We start from the raw sequence: 18,395 nt of genomic DNA, 5'->3' as shown, positions 1-18,395 counted from the left end.
TTTTTGTTGTAGTTGTGTTATCTATATACACGGGCAACCCCATAAGACAGTGTTATATTTTTTACTTTCAACCATCAAACATATTTTATTTATTTTTATTTTTTAATGTTTATTTCATTTTGAGAGAGAGAAAGAGAGAGAGAGAGAGAATCCTAAGCAGGCTTCAGGCTCCAACTGTCAGCACAGAGCCCACTGCTGGGATCCAACCCATGAACTGTGAGACTGTGACCTGGCCAAAGTCATATGTTTAACTGACTGAGCCACCCAGCCTCCCCTCAACCGTTAAACATATTTTAAAGAACTCAATAGCAGTATCATCTTTTATATTTATCCTGATATTTCCCCTTTCTGTTGTTCTTTTTTCATTCCTGATTTTCCAGCTTTCCATTTGTTATTATTTCCATTCTGTCTGAACAGCTTTCTTGAACAGTTCTCTAAGAACAGTTTACTGGAAACAAATACCATTTTCCTTCATCTAAGAATGTCTTCAATTCACTTTAATTCCTGAAGGTCATTTTCAGTGGATACAGAATTCTGTGTTGACAAATCTGTTCTTTCAGTACTTTAAAATGTTGTTCTACTTCCCTCTTGCCTCCATTGTTTCTGATGAGAAATCTGTAGTCATTTGAATTGTTGTAAACCTATAAGTAATAAGTCATTTTTCTTTGATTGCTTTTAAAATTTTTATTGTCTTTGGCTTTCTATCATTTAATTACATGGCGTTTGAACATTATTTCTTTGGGTTTATTCTTCTGGGGCTCACTGAGATTCCGGTATCTGTTAATTCTTAACAGAAGTGTTCTCCTTTAGTTGTTGAAATGTTTTTTAAATAGCTGCTTTATGGCTCTTGTTAGATAATTCTAATATCTGTGGTATCTAATATCTGTGGTATCTTGCATTGGATAGATGCAAGTTGAGATTTTCCTATTTATTCACAAGCCAAGAAATTTTGTATTATATCCTAGACATTTTGATTTTTTTTTTTTTATTTTGAAACTATGGGTCTTGTTTTGATCTTAGGAAAAAATGTTGATACTCTTATTTTGACATGTAATCAACCTGTTGGATTTTAGGCTACATGTTCTGACCAGGCTTCTATGGATTGTGATTCCAATGTCAGTTGAATTTGAAAGCATTGGCAGTGCTCTTTGGATCTGTCCCACATCAGTCTCAGACTGGGCAATAGTCTATATTATAGTTTGTTCTTAAGATCTATATATGCTGTACAGGGTCAGCTTCATCCATGCATAGCTCAGGAGTCCAGAAATGATTGTAAGGGGCCACTTTCCTGAATCCTCTTTCTCTGTGATCATCAGGGAATTGTCAGCTTCCATGAGGCCTTTCTTTTTGTCCTCTGACCAGAAAGCTGGGACTTTAGTTACCCTGATTACTGTACATTTCCTGCTCCTATGTGCCCACCTGGGGCAAACCAGTGGGAAGACAAAGACAAGAAGAAACAGGGCTTTGCCTCATTCTTTTAGGACCTCAGATCCTCTAGCTAGTGAGGGTTCTCCTACCTCTCATAATGTCCTTCCTGCTCCCATTGCTACCGCTGCTACTGCCACCACTGGATGCCTTTGGGGTGCAGGTGCTAGAAAAGAGTAGAAAAGAAAAAAAAAAAAAAAAGAGAAAACATTCTCCCATTCTTCCTACTGGTCTTTGAGCCAGAACAGTAGCTTCCCTTGGAGCTTTCTTTGTCCACATCTTGGTCTTCACTTATAGGTTCTGAGGTCAGGCTGGAGGATAGAGATGAAAACACAATAGTAAATTCACAGCTGATTTGGTGATACTTCCAATTCTGGTCATTTTCTCCAGGCTGCCTGCTATTGTTTTCTTCTTAGAGTCTTCCAATGGCTACTCCAAGCATTCTGTCAAGGCTTAAGAGGTACATTTAGTGAAATATACAGGACAGAGTGTCTTATTCTACCTTAGCCAGAACGAAAAACCCAAATAGTCCTTTAGATTGTCTTTTATAGTCAGACCCAGGAGAATATTACCTCTAGGACAGTATTGTCATCTTCAGGTCCTTTTAACATATTCACTCATCATTCTCTTTGGGATGGGTTTGAGAGTATACACCTTTTCATCCGAGGCTGTAAATAACATAATATGGCAAGCTGCATTACAGTAAACTCCTGTGCCTCTTCTGGTAGGACAATATGAGGTGGCTATTTCAACTTCAAACTCATTTGGCTGATTTAGGGAAACTTTGGGACAACAGTAAAATGACACTGAGATCAATTTAGGCATCCATCTGCCATCTTGAAAAATGGCGTGCAATAAAACCTTTCAACTGGGTATAATTTTTTTAGTTTTTATCATTAATGCCACTTGTATTTCAGGGTAACAAGAGTGATTCAGGCCCACTTATTAGGGTTTGAAGTTCTAAGATATACAGGTGCCCTGCCTCAGTGCTGTGCTTTATTTGTTATAGAGGATGGGAAGTAGGGTGGGAAGCAGATGGAATTAGTTGACATATATGAGTAAAAGGTAGCACTTCCTCTCTTTCTCCCATATTGTTTCAGTAGATAGGCTATCTCTGCCCATTGAGAAATAACATCTGTATCTGTGCCCAGTGATCTTGGTGTGCAGAAGCTCCTTGCTGACAGTCTACCAAGAGAAGTCTGTGTTTATTTCTAGAGTTCATATTTATGGCATTACTTTTGAGGACAATGAATTTAATCAGTTTCTCCTTTCTCTAGACTGTAAGTATCACTTAAAAAAGGACTTTCTGTTGGGTTTCTTATTTTAGTTAAAGTTTGGCAATGAGAAGGGCGTTTATTTCAGTGGTTGGGTATTTTTTCTTCTCCTTTCATAAACTATGTGGAAAGAAGCAATGAAAGAGGAATACTTGGTGCCTCTTTCAGAATTCAGATTAAGTATTACACTTGATTGGCCAAAGATGTTGGATGGTGTCTCCCTATGCAGTTACATCCATGGACCACCATGTTATCCAAAATTCTAGCACAGCCCTCACTCCGCCTTTACTCCCTCACTGGTGAAATGTGAAGGGACCTGTGTATCTATGTAACAAACAGAGGGCTGGGCAGTGAGGAAGCTGTAAAGACTCTGATTTAGGACATAATTTGCTGTAAGACCTTGGTCTGCTTATTCAATGTTTCTTAGCTTAATATTTTCCCACTGTAAAAAGTGTAAGAGTATAGATGATTATTGGAATGGTTGGCAGTGTGTTAAATCCCCTAGCTACTTTCTTCCTTCTTGGGAGTGAGTGGTACTGTATGGGTTTCTATTTGCGATGAAACTTGAGACTGGGTTAGGATTGAGTCACTGATAGGAGAAGATAGAGGGATGAACCTAATATAAAACCAATCTCCAGGGTGGCAAGAAGGTATCCCTCCCTATTGCTTACACTTTTGTGTTGCCAACATCTTTGTAAATGGCTGATGTTGGGGGAAGGTCTCTGGAACTCTTTGTAGTGAGATACGAGGTTAGCAGAATTTTCTGCCTGAATACATTTTCTAGGACAGGAGCATTGTTCATCAGTCTAAATGACACTGCTTCCTTCAGCCCTCTCAACCTTCCTGTCAAAAACCCCAGCCTCAGCCCCTTCAGCTAGAAGATTTTACAGGTGAAAGCTGGATGCATGTGTCTGGCTTTTCCCAGGCCTCTACAGTAAATGGAGACTCACTGACTGTTCTTCCCATAATGGCATGAAAGCCCAACTAGCTGGTGTAGCCTTGCCCAGCACAGAGCCTTGCAGTGGAGTGGCCTACAGGAGAACAGCTGTGTGCTAGAAGGAGTTACCTGGGGAGAACTCAGAGAGAGTAGCAACCTTCCAGCTTGTGCCTGGAGACTTGAAATATACTATTGACTTGACCTTGCTCATGGGATCAGGGAATGTAGAGGGACAGAGAGGCCTCTCCCCGCCCAAACAAGATCATCACAAATCTATACCAACTGCAAGATGAGCATTAGCCTGACAGTTTTGAGGGGAATAATGAACTATAATGATTGCTAACACTTTCCTAGAAATGCAACTAGAAGGAGAAAACGTGCCTTCCAGAACTCTTCTCTGGAGGCATAAAGTTTGCAGTTGGAAGGAATACTTTCATAAACTATTTGGAGTGGAAGGGATGGGCTTTCTTCCCCCAAGTAACAACAAGTATTTCTAAATTGCNTCTGTGTTTATGTTTGTTTTTTTTTTTTTTTTTTTTTTTTTTGAGGGAAGTTGGCAAAATTAGGGCCAGGATTGGATTATGAGGGTGGTAGAGGCTGAAGACTCTGAGCAGTTGATTGTTCTCTCTTATCTCCCCACTAGTGCTCAGCCTCTACTCTGAATATGAGTTGAATGAGTATTTTAAAAAATAATGTTTGAAGGGCGCCTGAGTGGCTCAGATGGTTGAGTCTCTGACTTGATTTTGGCTCAGGTCATGATCTCACAGTTCATGAGTTTGAGCCCCACATCCAGCTTTGCACTGACAGTGCAAAGCCTGCTTGGGATTCACTCTATCTCCCCGAACCCCCCACCCTGCTCCTCCCACACTTGTGCACATACTCTTTCTCTCCTTTTCACTTTGCTCCTCCCACACTCATGTGCACTCTCTGTCTCAAAATAAATAAACATTAAAAACGTAATGTTTGAATAAGCACCAGTTTACTAGTTTGCCCATCCTATGGACCAAGGATATACCAGGTATCTGTTTAAAATCCATCTGGGAGGTGAGGCTGGAAGTAAGGAGCAAAGCCATTTGCTAGGAAGGAGGATGAGAAATAAGAGTAGGGTATAGGGATACCCCAGTTGAGGCATCTGGGCAAAAGTCATGTCCAGAAACCAGAAAACTTGGGTAACTCACTCTACCCATCAGGATGTTGCTGGCTTGGGTATCCTTTAAGAAGGCCAGGCTGGGTCTGCCTCCATCAGCTTACAGGTACCATCCACATGTGATCCTTCTCCTATTTTAGGAGACCATCATTTTCTTCAAATATCTAATCTGTCTTATCATCATATTTATTTAGAATGAACTTACTGGCCACTAGGAAAGGTGGGGGTTGGGAAGACTTCTAGGTCCTTTTGGGGAGCAAACTCAAGCTGCTTAGTTTGCCTCCTCCATCCAGAGGATCATTTGATAGTCAGTGGTGTTCCAGGCTCTTCTAGCAGCAACTAAGCAACAGGAAGCCATGAATCACAAACCCAACATCTAACTAACTGGCCTCTGTTTCTTTATGTGAGCTGGAGAAATGTCTTCATTATTACCATCATCATCACCATCAGCATTATAACCATCACCACCATCATCACCACCACCATCATCACCATCACTCATTACTTATAATGATAGCTGACATTTTTAGAACTCTTCAGGGTACACACTCAGTAAATGCCATCTTTTAGTATGATTAAGCCACCAGAGCACTTGACACGTTGGCCAGGCACTATGGTAAGCCTTTACATGTGTCACTTCATTTCAGTTGTCTTCCTAGGAGGTGGGTGCTATTATTGCTCTATTGTGTAGGTAAAGGGATTGAGGCTGGGAGAGGTTATATAGCTTAGTTCAGGGACACTCAGGGTGGCTAGGATTTGAACTCAGAGCCTACATGTGCTTTGGTACTTCCCACGCTGCTATGCCATTGGTGGTCATGCCCCGTCCCCCTTAAAAGGAAACTACTAAGCCCAGCTAAATAACTCAGCAACTTATAGGCTGCCCACTTTCAATCTCTGAACCAAATGTCTTTTTGATGAGGCCTAAAACCCACTCTAGGAAGCCACAGAGGGGAATTTCTGAAGTCGTGTCTAACTTCCTGTGAAAATATTCTGTAGCTGGCAAGAGATTTTCCAGATAACAATGAATACACAATAAAGCGGGTGCCTCTGCCTTGGATACCTGGCTCACAAATAACCCACTTGGCTTCCCAATCACCCTGATACCTAAAACTAGCAGAATTTATGCTTGCGGCTGGAATGGCTCTGTTCAGCCAGAAAGCAAAAGTTTATGACTGAACCCTTTGCTCTGAAATGAAATCTAGTCTCTTTGGCTCGACTTTATTAGGCCGTATTGTACAGCGATAGGAGACATAAGTATCCAGAATCTGCTGTCACTAAAATAGGACTGGGTTGGCAAGCGTTTTCGTCCTCACACTCGACGCTGTGTCCTAAAATGGGAAAGTTGAATAGAAATTAGGGATACAAATCAGGGCCATTTTTTGAAACTTTGTTTTTAATTGAATTAAATATAGCCATCTCATTGTTCTGTCTTTACACAGCCCACATTGAAATGGAGGCTAAACTATCATTGGGGTTACTGAGTCAATGGAGAGAGACTAAGTAGATAAATCTGGACCCCTGGATATTGTTTAGACTAATTACCAAAACAACCCAAACACTTGGATACTCAGTGATTAATTATGCTTAAGCTTTCTCTGTAACTGGCTCCAGTATTTAGTGATACTCACAGAAAACGTTTTTTCATCTGTAATTTTAAATCCTTTGGATTGTGATTGATTCTCCTTAAACTCTGTTCCTCAAAGGCATGATGTAGAATACTTGTTTTCTGTTCTTCACTGTCTTAGGGAATAGCTCTTTGCTACTCAAAGTGTGGTCCATGTTTGGGCAACGTCATTGTTGTCTAGGAGCCTGTGAGAAATGCCAAATCAGCCCCCACCCAGGACCATGGCATCCGAAACCACATTTCAGTAAGACCCTTGTATAATTTACATGTACATCAGAGTTTGGGAAGCCATGGACTCAGAAGCTCAGAAGACTTTTGTTAAGTAAGCCTCAGAAGTGCTCCCTGGTGAGAGTGGTAGCAGCAATAGATGTGGGATTCTCACCAAACCATCTAAAATACTGAAGATCCTGCAAAGGCATAGACAATAATGTAGTTTTTTGTCTCTTCAAAAGTAAGCTCACAGTCCTGTGATGAATTGAATGCTTTTCTTTTCTAATTCCCTTCCTATCCAGAAAGAAGGAAAGAAAGAAAGAAAGAAAGAAAGAAAGAAAGAAAGAAAGAAAGAAAGAAAGAAAGAAAGAAAGAAAGAAAGAAAGAAAGAGGGAGGGAGGGAGGGAAGCCATTGTTTTTGCTTCAATTTCAGAATTTGGGGGTAATGGAATTGCCAAATGTAGCCTCTTCTGGGTTCAGTCTGTTTCTTGTTGAATTGTTGTTTGACTGTAATCCAAAAAATGATGGCAAGGAGAAGACAGAAGGCTAAGTCCCGTGGGAAGGCAGTGTGGTCATGAGACAAGAACACAAAGGGGCTTCTTTCCTCGGGGATGGTAGTGAGACTCCTAGCTAGTAGGAGGAAGAACTTTAGTTAGATTGGTGGCAGTATACCAGCTCTAGAGAATTCCTTCTTTCAAATTCAAGTTTCCAAGGTATTGGATTTAGAATTTAGAAAACCATAAGCCACTTGTTAAGTAGCCAAAGAAATCCTGTGATGACAAAATTTTCCAGAAAAATATTGCTCCTAGTATGATGTTTTCTGGGAAGTTTAAAAATGACCCAGCTACCTGCTCCTTCTTAGAACCTAAGAATACAGAATTTTTATTTTTAAGCATTTGGAGGCCAGAATTGGTTCATTGCATATTCCAACACTAAATGCTGTGAAGTTGTCAGGGCTGACTTGTGATTAGATGACTGGGAAAACTGTTTCATTATGTCTCTTTCTCTAGTTTTTTTTCTTGTTTTGTTCAATGCAACAAATATTAATTGAACACCTCTCATAAAAACACCTTAGAAGGTAGTATGTTGCTTGTTCTGGAAGATACAAAGGTGAGTGCATAAGGAGGGCTCATGTTCTGAATTCTACTTTGCTATAGCTCTCCTTAGATGTTAGAAGACTTGAATGCTATGATGGTAGCTAATGATAGTTAATATGTATCGAGTGCTTACTGTGGGCCAGATAGTGTTCTAATCATTCTATACTGATAACCCAACTTAACCCTCCCAACCCTCCTAGAAATGGGCTCGATTAGTATTCCCAATAAGGCAAAGAAGAGCATGTCAACCGGGTAAATGAGGAAAAGTCTCACCAGTGAAAGGGCATATAATGTGAACTTTAAAGAAAGAATTGGATTGGACAATTGAAAAATAGAGAGATTGTATGTATATATATATATATATATATACATATATATATATGTATGTATGTATGTATTTCCAACAGAAGGATCAAGAGAAATAAAGTGGTGGGGAAATCAGAAACAAGAAAAGTTTTTAGATTAGCATTGCCTATCTCCACAAGCTACTCCTTGAAATAAAGGATTGTGTTTTCCCCTGCCACAGATTTACAATTACTGTTAACGTGTTAAGACTCTAACCATTGCACTAAAAAAATGCCCAGTTTGGCTTTGTGAATTCCAGTCCTTCCCAAATCTATTTCATCCAAATATTATTGAGCTACTGCTGGGTACCATGTACCGTTGCAGGCACTGGAGATTCAGATAGAATTTTCTGCACTCAAAATAACCTGTATTTTCATGGCGACCCTCTCTCCACTCTGTGCATTCAAGATAACACCTGTTGGTAAGTTCCGATGAACTTACTTTAGTAAATAGCTGAGAATACTTCTACTTTGCCGAAACTTGGGGGGAATTGTGGGAAGTCGGGTTTGTAAGATAGAGTGAGGCCAGCATGTCTGTCAGTGAGTCCATGGATGGGTGCTGTGAACTGTATGCTACTCATCCACGAGGAAGAAAAGTACAGAAAAGGAGAGTAAGTTCTTAGGAACTTTGAGAGCAATTTGATAGATTAATTTTATATTGGTTGAATTGAATGAGAAAAATTTTGGACCTGTACTTTGCTGATCTTTTTCTTTTTTGGAATTCATTTCTGTTAGATTTTGCAGAAATTTGAGTCTGCAAAAGAATGGATGTTGGAAATAGAAGCAAAACCTGGTACCCTCCTCAAATGGACTGGGAAGCCCTGGATAATCCTGCATGCTGGGGGCTGAATCTTTCTCATGAGGATTGCTCAGCAGGCATCTGCTTGAGAACATTTACTTCCTGCTTGCTCTACCCAGATTAGAATTCTTTTTGTGATATTTTAAGAGCTTTATTATTTGAAGCACAAATGAGGATGTTCTTAACCATTAGCAAGATTGCAAAGCCAAAGTCCTATTTGGACAGAAAGTGAATAGGCCAACCTTTAACAAGTTCTGACATCTCTTAAGCATAAAATACCCTTCTTTACTGGAGAAAAAAATAGGAAGAGAGTAGAAAAGCCTTCTATATATTGGGAAAAATACCAATTTCTGGCCACAGCAACAGCTAGAGCAACCTCTAAAAAACTATACAAAGAGATACTCAAAAACACTAAAGATAATTCAAAATTCTAAAAAAAATGTTCAGGTGACCCAGAGAAAAGCAGAAAAAATAAAACAAAAATGAAAAACTACATTAAACAGAAAAAAGAGGCAGACTTAAGTCCAATATATTCATAATCACATTACATGTAAGTGGTCTTACTACACTAATTAAAAGACAGAGGCTGGCACAGTGGCATAAAATACATGACCTAGGCATATGCTGTCTAAACAAATTTAACTTCAGGGGTGCCAGGATAGCTTAGTTGGTTAAGCATCCAACTCTTGATTTCAGCCCAGGTCATAAACCCAGGTCTATAAGACTGAGCTCCACTCTGCACTGAGCACAAAGCCTGCCTAAGATTCTCTCCCACCTCTTCCTCTTCCCCTCCCCCACTTGCACACATGGATGTGATCTCTCTCTCTCAAAAAATAAAAATATATTAAAAAAAGAAATTCAACTTCGAATACAGTAATATAATCAGGATGAAAATAAAAGGGTAGAAAATATATATAATGCAAACATAAATCAACAGAAAGCAGGTATGGCTCTATTTAGTAGACCTAAAAAATTACTTTCTTAAATCATTTCTAAATAATAATTCTTTTAAAAAGTTCTCATATCAGGGCACCTGGGTGGCTCAGTTGGTTAAGCATCCAGCTCTTGATTTCAGCTCAGGTCATGATCTCACACTTTGCGAGTTCGAGCCCTGTGTCGGACTCTGTGCTGCCAGTGCAGGGCCTGCATGGGATTCTCTCTGTCACTCTCTTTACCCCTCCCCTACTCATGTTCTCTCTTTCAAAATAAATAAACAAACTTAAGAAAAAGTTCTCATATCATTCTTTGCACTAAGTCCTTTTAGCTTCAGTCCCTCTGGCACGCTTCATGTTTTCAGAATAATCTGGGCTGGGGGTAATATAGTGGGGAAAACACCATATATTCTTAACGCTTTTGCATGCAGTGCGGTCTGTTAATTTCTCTCAGAATACCTCATGTGGACATTTTTTTTCTCATAATGCCTGATGGAAGAAATCTCATTTGATAGTCTGCAGCCCACTAGTCTGGGACTAAGAGATTTGGCTCAAGTCCACCCAGAATTAATCTTTGGAGGTGTTTATTTATTTGTTCGGTGCTGAAGCAACCGGTTATCTGGCATTCCATCAAGTCCCAAATAATTTGTTTTAATTGACATTGTCCTGAAGCCTTTGGACGAGTCTGAAATCCTTTCATCCTGTTCTCACATTCTGGAGAATGCAATCTGAAATAGGCCATAATTGTGGAATGCCAAATCGTTATACAGTCCCTGAAATCCAATGCTGCTCTCAGAAGGGCAGCCGACCTGAGTCCACATCCAAGTACAGCGTTGAAGTGCAATTTGGCATGGAGAAGAAATACATTCTGAAAAGGTGCAAATCACCATTCATTCCCCATCTCCTCTGTTTCTCTCCTTTGGTTTCAACTTTATCACCAGTCTGTTCCACCCCCAGAAAGCTATGCAGCAAGGCATTCTCTGTTCTGGCACCTGTGAGGACCTAAGCTAGCAAGATGCAAATGTTTTATTTTTTAATTCCATGAGTTGATTTTAGGATTTGTCATTATACTGAAGAATGTTGAGGCGAGAAAGGGAAAGTGAAAGAGATAGCCATGTGCCCATTGATAAAAACTGGGACAAGTGTGTTAAGATTGGAGCATGGAGGAAATGAGGAGAGAGAGAATCTGGGAAGCCCAATGATAAAGACTTCTTAACACTCAATTGTCCTTAACATTGTTCGTTCCAGCAAGAAATGATTAGATGAAACATTAAATCAGATTTTTCTCAGTGACAGAGCATGCTGTTAAAGAATGGGGATAAATGACCCCACACATTTTAATAACCACCCATACTCTCATCAGCCTACAGACCATAAATGCTGATCCTGTGTTTATTATTGTAGTCAAGGGCGTGACACTTCTTGTGGATTCTTTCCCTTTCTTTCTTTCTTTCTTTCTTTCTTTCTTTCTTTCTTTCTTTCTTTCTTTCTTTCTTTCTTTCTTTCTTTCTTTCTTTCTTGTTGTAGAAATTAATATGTTTAATGGGATCTAAGGCACATTGGTCTGCTCATGTCATTGTCACAATGGCAATGTATTGTGTAATTTATATATAGAAAAGTTCATTCAGATGTGGCTAGTTAATTCTTATTAAAGCAGTTTGATGATTTAAAACTGTGCATCTTTTAGAGGAAAAATATTATCTTAGAATTTGGATAGATTAAAAAAATAGTAATGCAATGAATACCTGCTAATACACTTGTCTTCTAGTACCAGTTTTGGGCAATGTTAGTGTGTGTGTGTTATGATTCATGTCTTCTTATTGCAGCTGCTAACATAATGGTCATTGGTTTTTATAATTTCCTTTTAGTTCATTATTTTTGATGTGCATAATATGAGTATATTTGGACAAAAACAGTGTACTTGTTTTCAATTAAATAAGGATTGGCATATGATAATCTCTGGAATTATTTACAGGATTCTAGACGCCAGGGGAATAGACGTTAGCAAAATTATTTGACCGCAATCACCACGGTCATTCAGACTCTTTGCTGGGAACAGAAATCACCATGGTTGTAGGATACCCCAGCCAGGATGGTTGATTTTTCACATTCACTGGGTTGTTAGCATTAGAGAAACACAGTTTCACTCTAATCAGAGAAAGCATAAAAAATAAAAGGTGTCATTACCAGGCCACCATTAGTAATGCATGCAGAATCTAGGATCAAGAAGGTGTTACTTCCTTTGGAGCCAAGGCTCATGTTTCCAGTTGGAAGGTACCCTTTGATGGTGGAGCTGTCTGCCCATGAATCGGTGTACAACCATTTACTCAGGGGGTTGAACTAGACCGGTTGAAAAATTAGATAATGAGGGAACATAAATAAGCCTACAAGCAGTGTAGACGAGCTAGTCCAATGGCTCAGTTCCCTTTCTCACTGAAGATTCTGTGAGTGAGTATTTGATGAATCAGGAGCCACAGCACATCACCTGCTCATCTTTGCTCTTCTAAAACAGCTGGAGTTTGATGTGACAGCCACATCACAGGAGAAACCGCTGCCTCAGGAAATGCTTTGCCTTTGACTGATGGCTGAACGGCTGGCAAATTAATTTTGGCACCTTTCCTTAAGTCACTTTGGTCCGATTCCTTCATTTTTCTGCTGGGCAGTATGTACATTACATTACAGTTAAAAAATACCTTCACAACACAAATGTGTAGAATAGCATGTACTATTTTAGGAAAGAAGTTGTAGGCTGGGCTGGTTCCATTTTGTAGAGTAGAAAGGATGCCATCGTGCCCTTTATCTGATATGTCATTTGCAAATATCTTTTCCCATTCCCTTGGTTCGCAACTCAAAATTAATGTTAATCCTCATTGGCCTCTCACAAGGTCACAGGCTCCAGGGTTTAAGATTTTGAGTCCTTGGCGAGCTTCTGTTCTGGTATTTCCCCTCTTAAGTACTCATATACACCAAATCCATTCCAACACCCAAGATTCTAGCACCACTCCTTTCTTATATATTTACCGTGTCATCTCTAGCAAGAGGTGACACAGTGGGTGGTTAAGAGTATGAACTCTGAATCTTATTCATACCAACAATTGGCTTTGTGACCTTTAGTATGTTACTTAACCTCTCTGTGCCTCAGTTTATTCCTCTGTAAAAGGGAAATCATAATGATAACTTGTTCCACCTTTTCCAGATCTCTTTGTTCATTGCCATTTTCTCTTGGGTGAGGCACAAATGTTTTCAACTCAGCATATATTACACTTATTTTTCCTTTCTTAAGAATGCATTTCTTGGGGTGCCTGGGTGACTCAGTCAGTTAAGCTTCCAACCTCAGCCGAGGTCATGATCTCACAGTTCCCTGAGTTTGAGTCCTATATCGGGCTCTGTGTTGACAGCTCAAAGCCTGGAGCCTGCTTCAGATTCATTCTGTGTCTCCCTTTCTCTCTGCCCCTCTCCTGCTTGCACTCAGTCTCTCTCTCTCTCTCTCTCAAAAGTAAAAATAAACATTAAAAACAAAATTTTTTTAAAAAGAGAATGCATTTCTTCACTGCTGACAAAGGTAAAATAATATGTACTTTCATTTTTGTTTTTTCCAAGTCAGTCAAAAGATGCCAGGTTTGAGACTTAGAAACATAAACCTTGGTAAGTAGTGATAGACAATTTGAGCCCTTGCCTTGGGATGAAGATTGACCTTCTATTGTCTGAGCCTGCAGTGTGCTATGGTGTCAGTGTCCTGGGCTGGGGCTCATTCCCTGATTCTCCTGATGTGATTGGCCTGCTCTTATTGTTGACCTGTCACAATTTGTTATTCTTGCCCTTAGGGATTAAAAAGTCTTACTATTCATTATAATTACAGGTTCTTCTGCTCTTACAATTATAGATATTTCACTGTTAGTACAGAGCCTGACACGGGGCCTGAACTCAGGAACAATGAGATCGTGACCTGAGTCAAAATCAAAATTAGTATGCTCAACTGACTGAGCCACCCTTGCGCCCCAGAACACCTTTTTTAGGAATCTCAAAAACATGTTGACTTATCTATATGGAAATACTGTTAAAGATGTGCCAATCGTAAGCAAAAGTTTAGGGCAATGAAGTGAAACCTCTCAGTGTTTAAACAGTCAATTCAGTGCTACTCTCTCTAGCATTGTAGATGCCATCTGAGAATCCACAGATGGATGTAGAAGAGGCATTTTGCTTTCCAGAAAATTTCTGTATGTTTTTTCCAGTTATTTGACATTGAATCTCTTAAGTGTTTTTGATCAGCCACAAAGGCAAAACCTGCAGAAAAAGAAATACGGGAAAAAAATCAGTAAAAGTCAGATACATCTGGTTAGATATCTTAGCTAGATATATCTGATGCTTCTTCCAGAAAAGAGAAAAAAAATGGGAAAATAAACACCATTTAAATAAGATTTAATCAGCAACTAAAATAGGTCCTGAATAGATACTGAATATGCTCAATAAATATTTGCGGAATGAGTAACTGAAAAATATTTGCTATGTTCAAAGCCAACATGAATAATATTATTATCCTGCAAAAAATTGTTTCTACATAGTAAAAATGGTTAATGATTAACCTACAATAAAATTTGGTCTAAAGAGTAGTTCCAGGGGCTGCTGGGTGGCTCAGTCAGTTAATCATCCAACTCTTGATTTCAGCTTAGGTCATGATCTCTTGGTTCGTGAATTTGAGCCCCACATTGGGCTCTGCACTGACAGTGCAGAGCTTTCTTGGGATTCTCTCTCTTTTTCCTTCTGCTCCTCACTCTCTCTCAAAAATAAATAGATAAACATAAATAATTAATTAAAAAATGAACAAATAAATAAAAATATTTTTAATTAAAAAAGGAAATATTAAAAAAGAATAGTTCTATTAAAACACAGAGGCATGAAAATATTGGTCATAACTAAAAGAACCATATTAAAACTATATTAACTGAGGAATGCCACCAAAAATTAATAATAATTGAGATAAAGGCTCATATTTTCATTGGTTTTGAAAATCAAATTAAACTAGTACTATAAGCAACACATTATAAACGGAATGTTCTGCTGAAAGAATAGGATGAATTCTTGCACTTCAAAAATACTATTTTCCCATAAAGCTCTACCATGAGGATTTATAATTGGCAATTCCTCATATAGTATCCTATTTATCAGTGAAACAAATTATGAAACTATAATGCCCCAAACATTCTATATTTCAAATTATTTACTAATTCAGACTAGGCGTTTTTCAAATTAGTCGGAATGAATGACCTTTGCTTATAAAGTCAAAATGTCTTTTATTTGAAAAAAAGGTTGAAATCTTATGATTCAGGGAAATTAAAAAGTTTATGCTTAGTTAAACACATTGCAGTTAATTTTTAAAAATCAGACAGTTTAGCAGTAGAAATGGTTGAGTGGGTTTTTTTTAAAGACCCCACTCTAGGGAAGACCAATTTGTAGATAAACAGCCCATACCCCGCAGCACTGCATAGCTAATATCTAATGCGTGGGAGTAGGTTAGAAGCAGCTCAGACTAATGAGGGTAACCCACATGTTCTAATCACCCAGACTTGCACAAAGCAGACAAATAGCAGAGAAGCAGGGAGCATTCAATTTATTTCTAAATGATTCCTGCCTTTTTGGTATTCCACAGTGTCACCAAGTAGATGGTAGTGTTAGGTATTTCCCCTAGCTGACTGACTATGGGCCATAGATGGACAAGATGCCTTTTAATTCAGCATCAGCACAAGAAATTGTAAGGAGTCACTTCCTATTGGCTGGGAAGCTGCCTCTCATCTCCTCACCTTATTTGGAGGTATACATGGGAGGCCACGGCCTACAGACTCCCAGGGACCACTCAGCCTGCCTGCTTTGGGAATCCCAAGATCTCTGAGCTCCCATAGGGGCTCAGCATTCTTGTTGTTATTCTCTTTACACTTTTTAAAGATCAATTCCAACGTAAAATCCTTCCAGAAATGCTTAGCCTGAAGAGGGTTGTTGGGAAAACCAGTAGAGCTTGATACATTAGAAAAAAAACACAGATTTTAATGAAATCTGGGGTAAAGACTCTCTGAAATTACATTTTACTTTTTGTGATACTCAGGGTGTGGTTAGAAAAATTGTTTCTTTCCCAAAGTAGAAATATATATATATATATATAGTTCTATTGTGTTATTGTTTTATTGTTTATGTGTATGTACACACACACACACACACACTCATTGTAAAAGCCTTCAGACAACAATTCAGAAATCTATAGAGAAAAGTGTTAGTCTTCCATTCAGGGATAACAATGGTTAGTGTTTTGGTATAGTGTTTTCTAGAATTTTTTATGGCTTTACAAGCATTCAGGTAATTATAGGGTATTTTAGTAGGGTGAGTCTACAAACACTAGTAATTTTTACATACTTTCTATATGAACAGATATACATCTTCACCATAATTTTTCATTGTTTCTTTGTATTCCATTGAAGAATGTACCATTTGTGGTTATTTCCAATTTTTCATTAATAGAAAGGATCTTCTTAAACATATGTCTTTGTATATGTGTCTATTTGTTTCTTGGCTATGAATAGCTAAAATGGAATGGTTGTGTAAAAGAACATGTACTTTAAAAAAAATTTATAACACTTGCAAGATTGCTCTCCAAGACAGTTGTATCGATTTACCTGGCCGCCAGTATTGTGAGTGGGTGCCCATGCCTCCACACCCTTGGAAATCATACAGGTTAGGAAAATGGAGGTTTAGAAGAGATGTACTTCCATTCTATGAGCTTAGGGGAATGGGAAGGTTCATGTGGACGATGCTGTTGTGTTCCTGGTTGCTGAAGACGGTCACCATCACATAACTAGGGCCTTCATTCATTTGCCAGATGGTAAACTCTAGTTTCCCTTTCATAGTGTACTGTCGTATCTTAACTCTCCTGTGTTCTCTCTTAGATTGAGGAAGACACATGGCAGAAATACTACTTGGAAGGAGTCTCAAATGAAATGTACACAGAATATCTCTCCAGTGCCTTTGTGGGTCTGTCCTTCCCTACTGTTTGTGAGTAAGTGACCATTAACCCTGTGCCCTTTGGCTCCTAGGAGTATTTAATGTGTCCTTCGCGGGGAAGACACCTCACCCCTGCCCAGCACAGCTGGGGTACTCGACAATTACCGAGGGTATCCTGTGTACTCTGTCTTGTGTGGGGAAAAGGAAGGTGGGTCATCACATGGTCTCTGCCTTGGGAATTGCTGTTGGCCCTACTTTTCCCCACAGCTCTGAGAACCTTATACCTGGGTCCATCATTTGCATTAAATTATGAACCACAGTTTCCCTGCATGTCTTGAATTAGGCTCCTGTGGTGTAGACACAAGTATGAAGGGGTGACAGGAACCCATGCTCTGATTTTTCCAGGATAAGAACACATCTTGCTAGCTCCTTCAGATCATAGAGACATCAGAGAAGCCCTTATTCAAAGTGCGTTCATGTTTTGCTGAGGAAATGTGGGACCCAATGTACGGAAGGAGGACTTAGCTCTTAGCACTTTAGCGCCCGACAGGGACAACCGCCATGCTATGACAATGAGAAGGCTTAGCTTTTCCCTCTATTGTCTAGCAGGGTGGATCTGAGAATGAGGGCAGCCCCTGCCAACCATGGCCCCTCAAAGTAGCATAGATGATCATTTAAGGGATATAGACTCAAGAGTTACAAGGGTCCCAGCCCTCAAAAAACTTCCATCATCACGATGCCTCAGATTTTCCATTTAGAATCTCAGATGTTGGGTGCAAGTCAAACAGGAGTTTTGTCCCCTATGAAAGCATAAACTCCCTGGCAATGCTGAAACATTAAGCCTGATCCTTTGACACTTTAGCAAAAGATTTGATGACCTCAGTCTCACTGATAAAATCTGGGAAGAAATCGGAGAATCTTGGAACTATTGGACTGAGGAAGAAAAGCTGTTCCCCTGTGCTGACTGGGTGCTTACAAATGAAACCTTTGAGCTCCTCTGTCTTCTAGCTTTCCATTCCGTGCACAGCAGAGAGGGGACAGAGCGCCTGGGAGGTGCTGTTTACCTGGAGACTCCTGTCACTGAATGCAGCAGGTGTACTCTGTCTGTCCCTGGGCCCAGACCCTAAGCAATCCAAAACGGTTTGGCTCTCTACTGAAATTTCCCACCCTGTCTCTAAGCGAAAGTTTAAACGCTAAATGGACTGGAAAAGTGAATAGGTAATTGATTTGGAAGGAGTTATTTTCTGAAAATGGATGCCCTATTGTAACTCCCATGCGTTCCTTTCTTTGAGAGCTATTTCTCTTTCTGCCATAGAAAGAAGTTAACCATTCAGAGGCCTCAGGTCCTGGAACACTGAGGCTGTCCCAGGAGATTTTTCTCCACCTCGGGGTTTGGCCTGCCAAAGATAGAAAGCCCAGGAGAGTTCAAGCCTTTTAATGGAGGCTGGTTCTATTAACAAAAGAAATGGAAGCCTCCTATGTATTGTAGGGGTGGCCTGAGCACACGGCAAAGCTGCCAATGCCCAGAGGGGTCCTACGGCATTGGGAGCATTAGCAGAGGTGTGTGTGAAGATGCCCTCCTTGGCTGTTGATTTTTCCTGGCTTGACCAGTGTTTGTA

The 18,395-nt window shown here is 39.6% G+C and overlaps 1 protein-coding gene across 4 annotated transcripts in view; it reads left to right on the top strand.

Moving 5' to 3' along the window:
- KCNMA1 (potassium calcium-activated channel subfamily M alpha 1) overlaps positions 1–18,395 on the top strand; it is a 738,944-nt gene that overhangs the window by 557,576 nt on the left and 162,973 nt on the right. For all 4 annotated transcript variants that reach the window (XM_077746494.1, XM_077746498.1, XM_077746497.1 and 1 more), the window contains exon 15: positions 16,722–16,831. In XM_077746494.1, coding sequence (XP_077602620.1) covers positions 16,722–16,831 — 110 coding nt within the window. The remainder of the gene's footprint in view (positions 1–16,721; positions 16,832–18,395) is intronic.

This window comes from Crocuta crocuta, unplaced genomic scaffold (assembly GCF_008692635.1).
Source record: "Crocuta crocuta isolate KB4526 unplaced genomic scaffold, BGI_CrCroc_1.0 scaffold28, whole genome shotgun sequence".
Classification (NCBI taxonomy): domain Eukaryota; kingdom Metazoa; phylum Chordata; class Mammalia; order Carnivora; family Hyaenidae; genus Crocuta; species Crocuta crocuta.
Note: the sequence above shows the minus strand (reverse complement) of the source record. Positions and strands in the feature narration are given on the sequence as shown.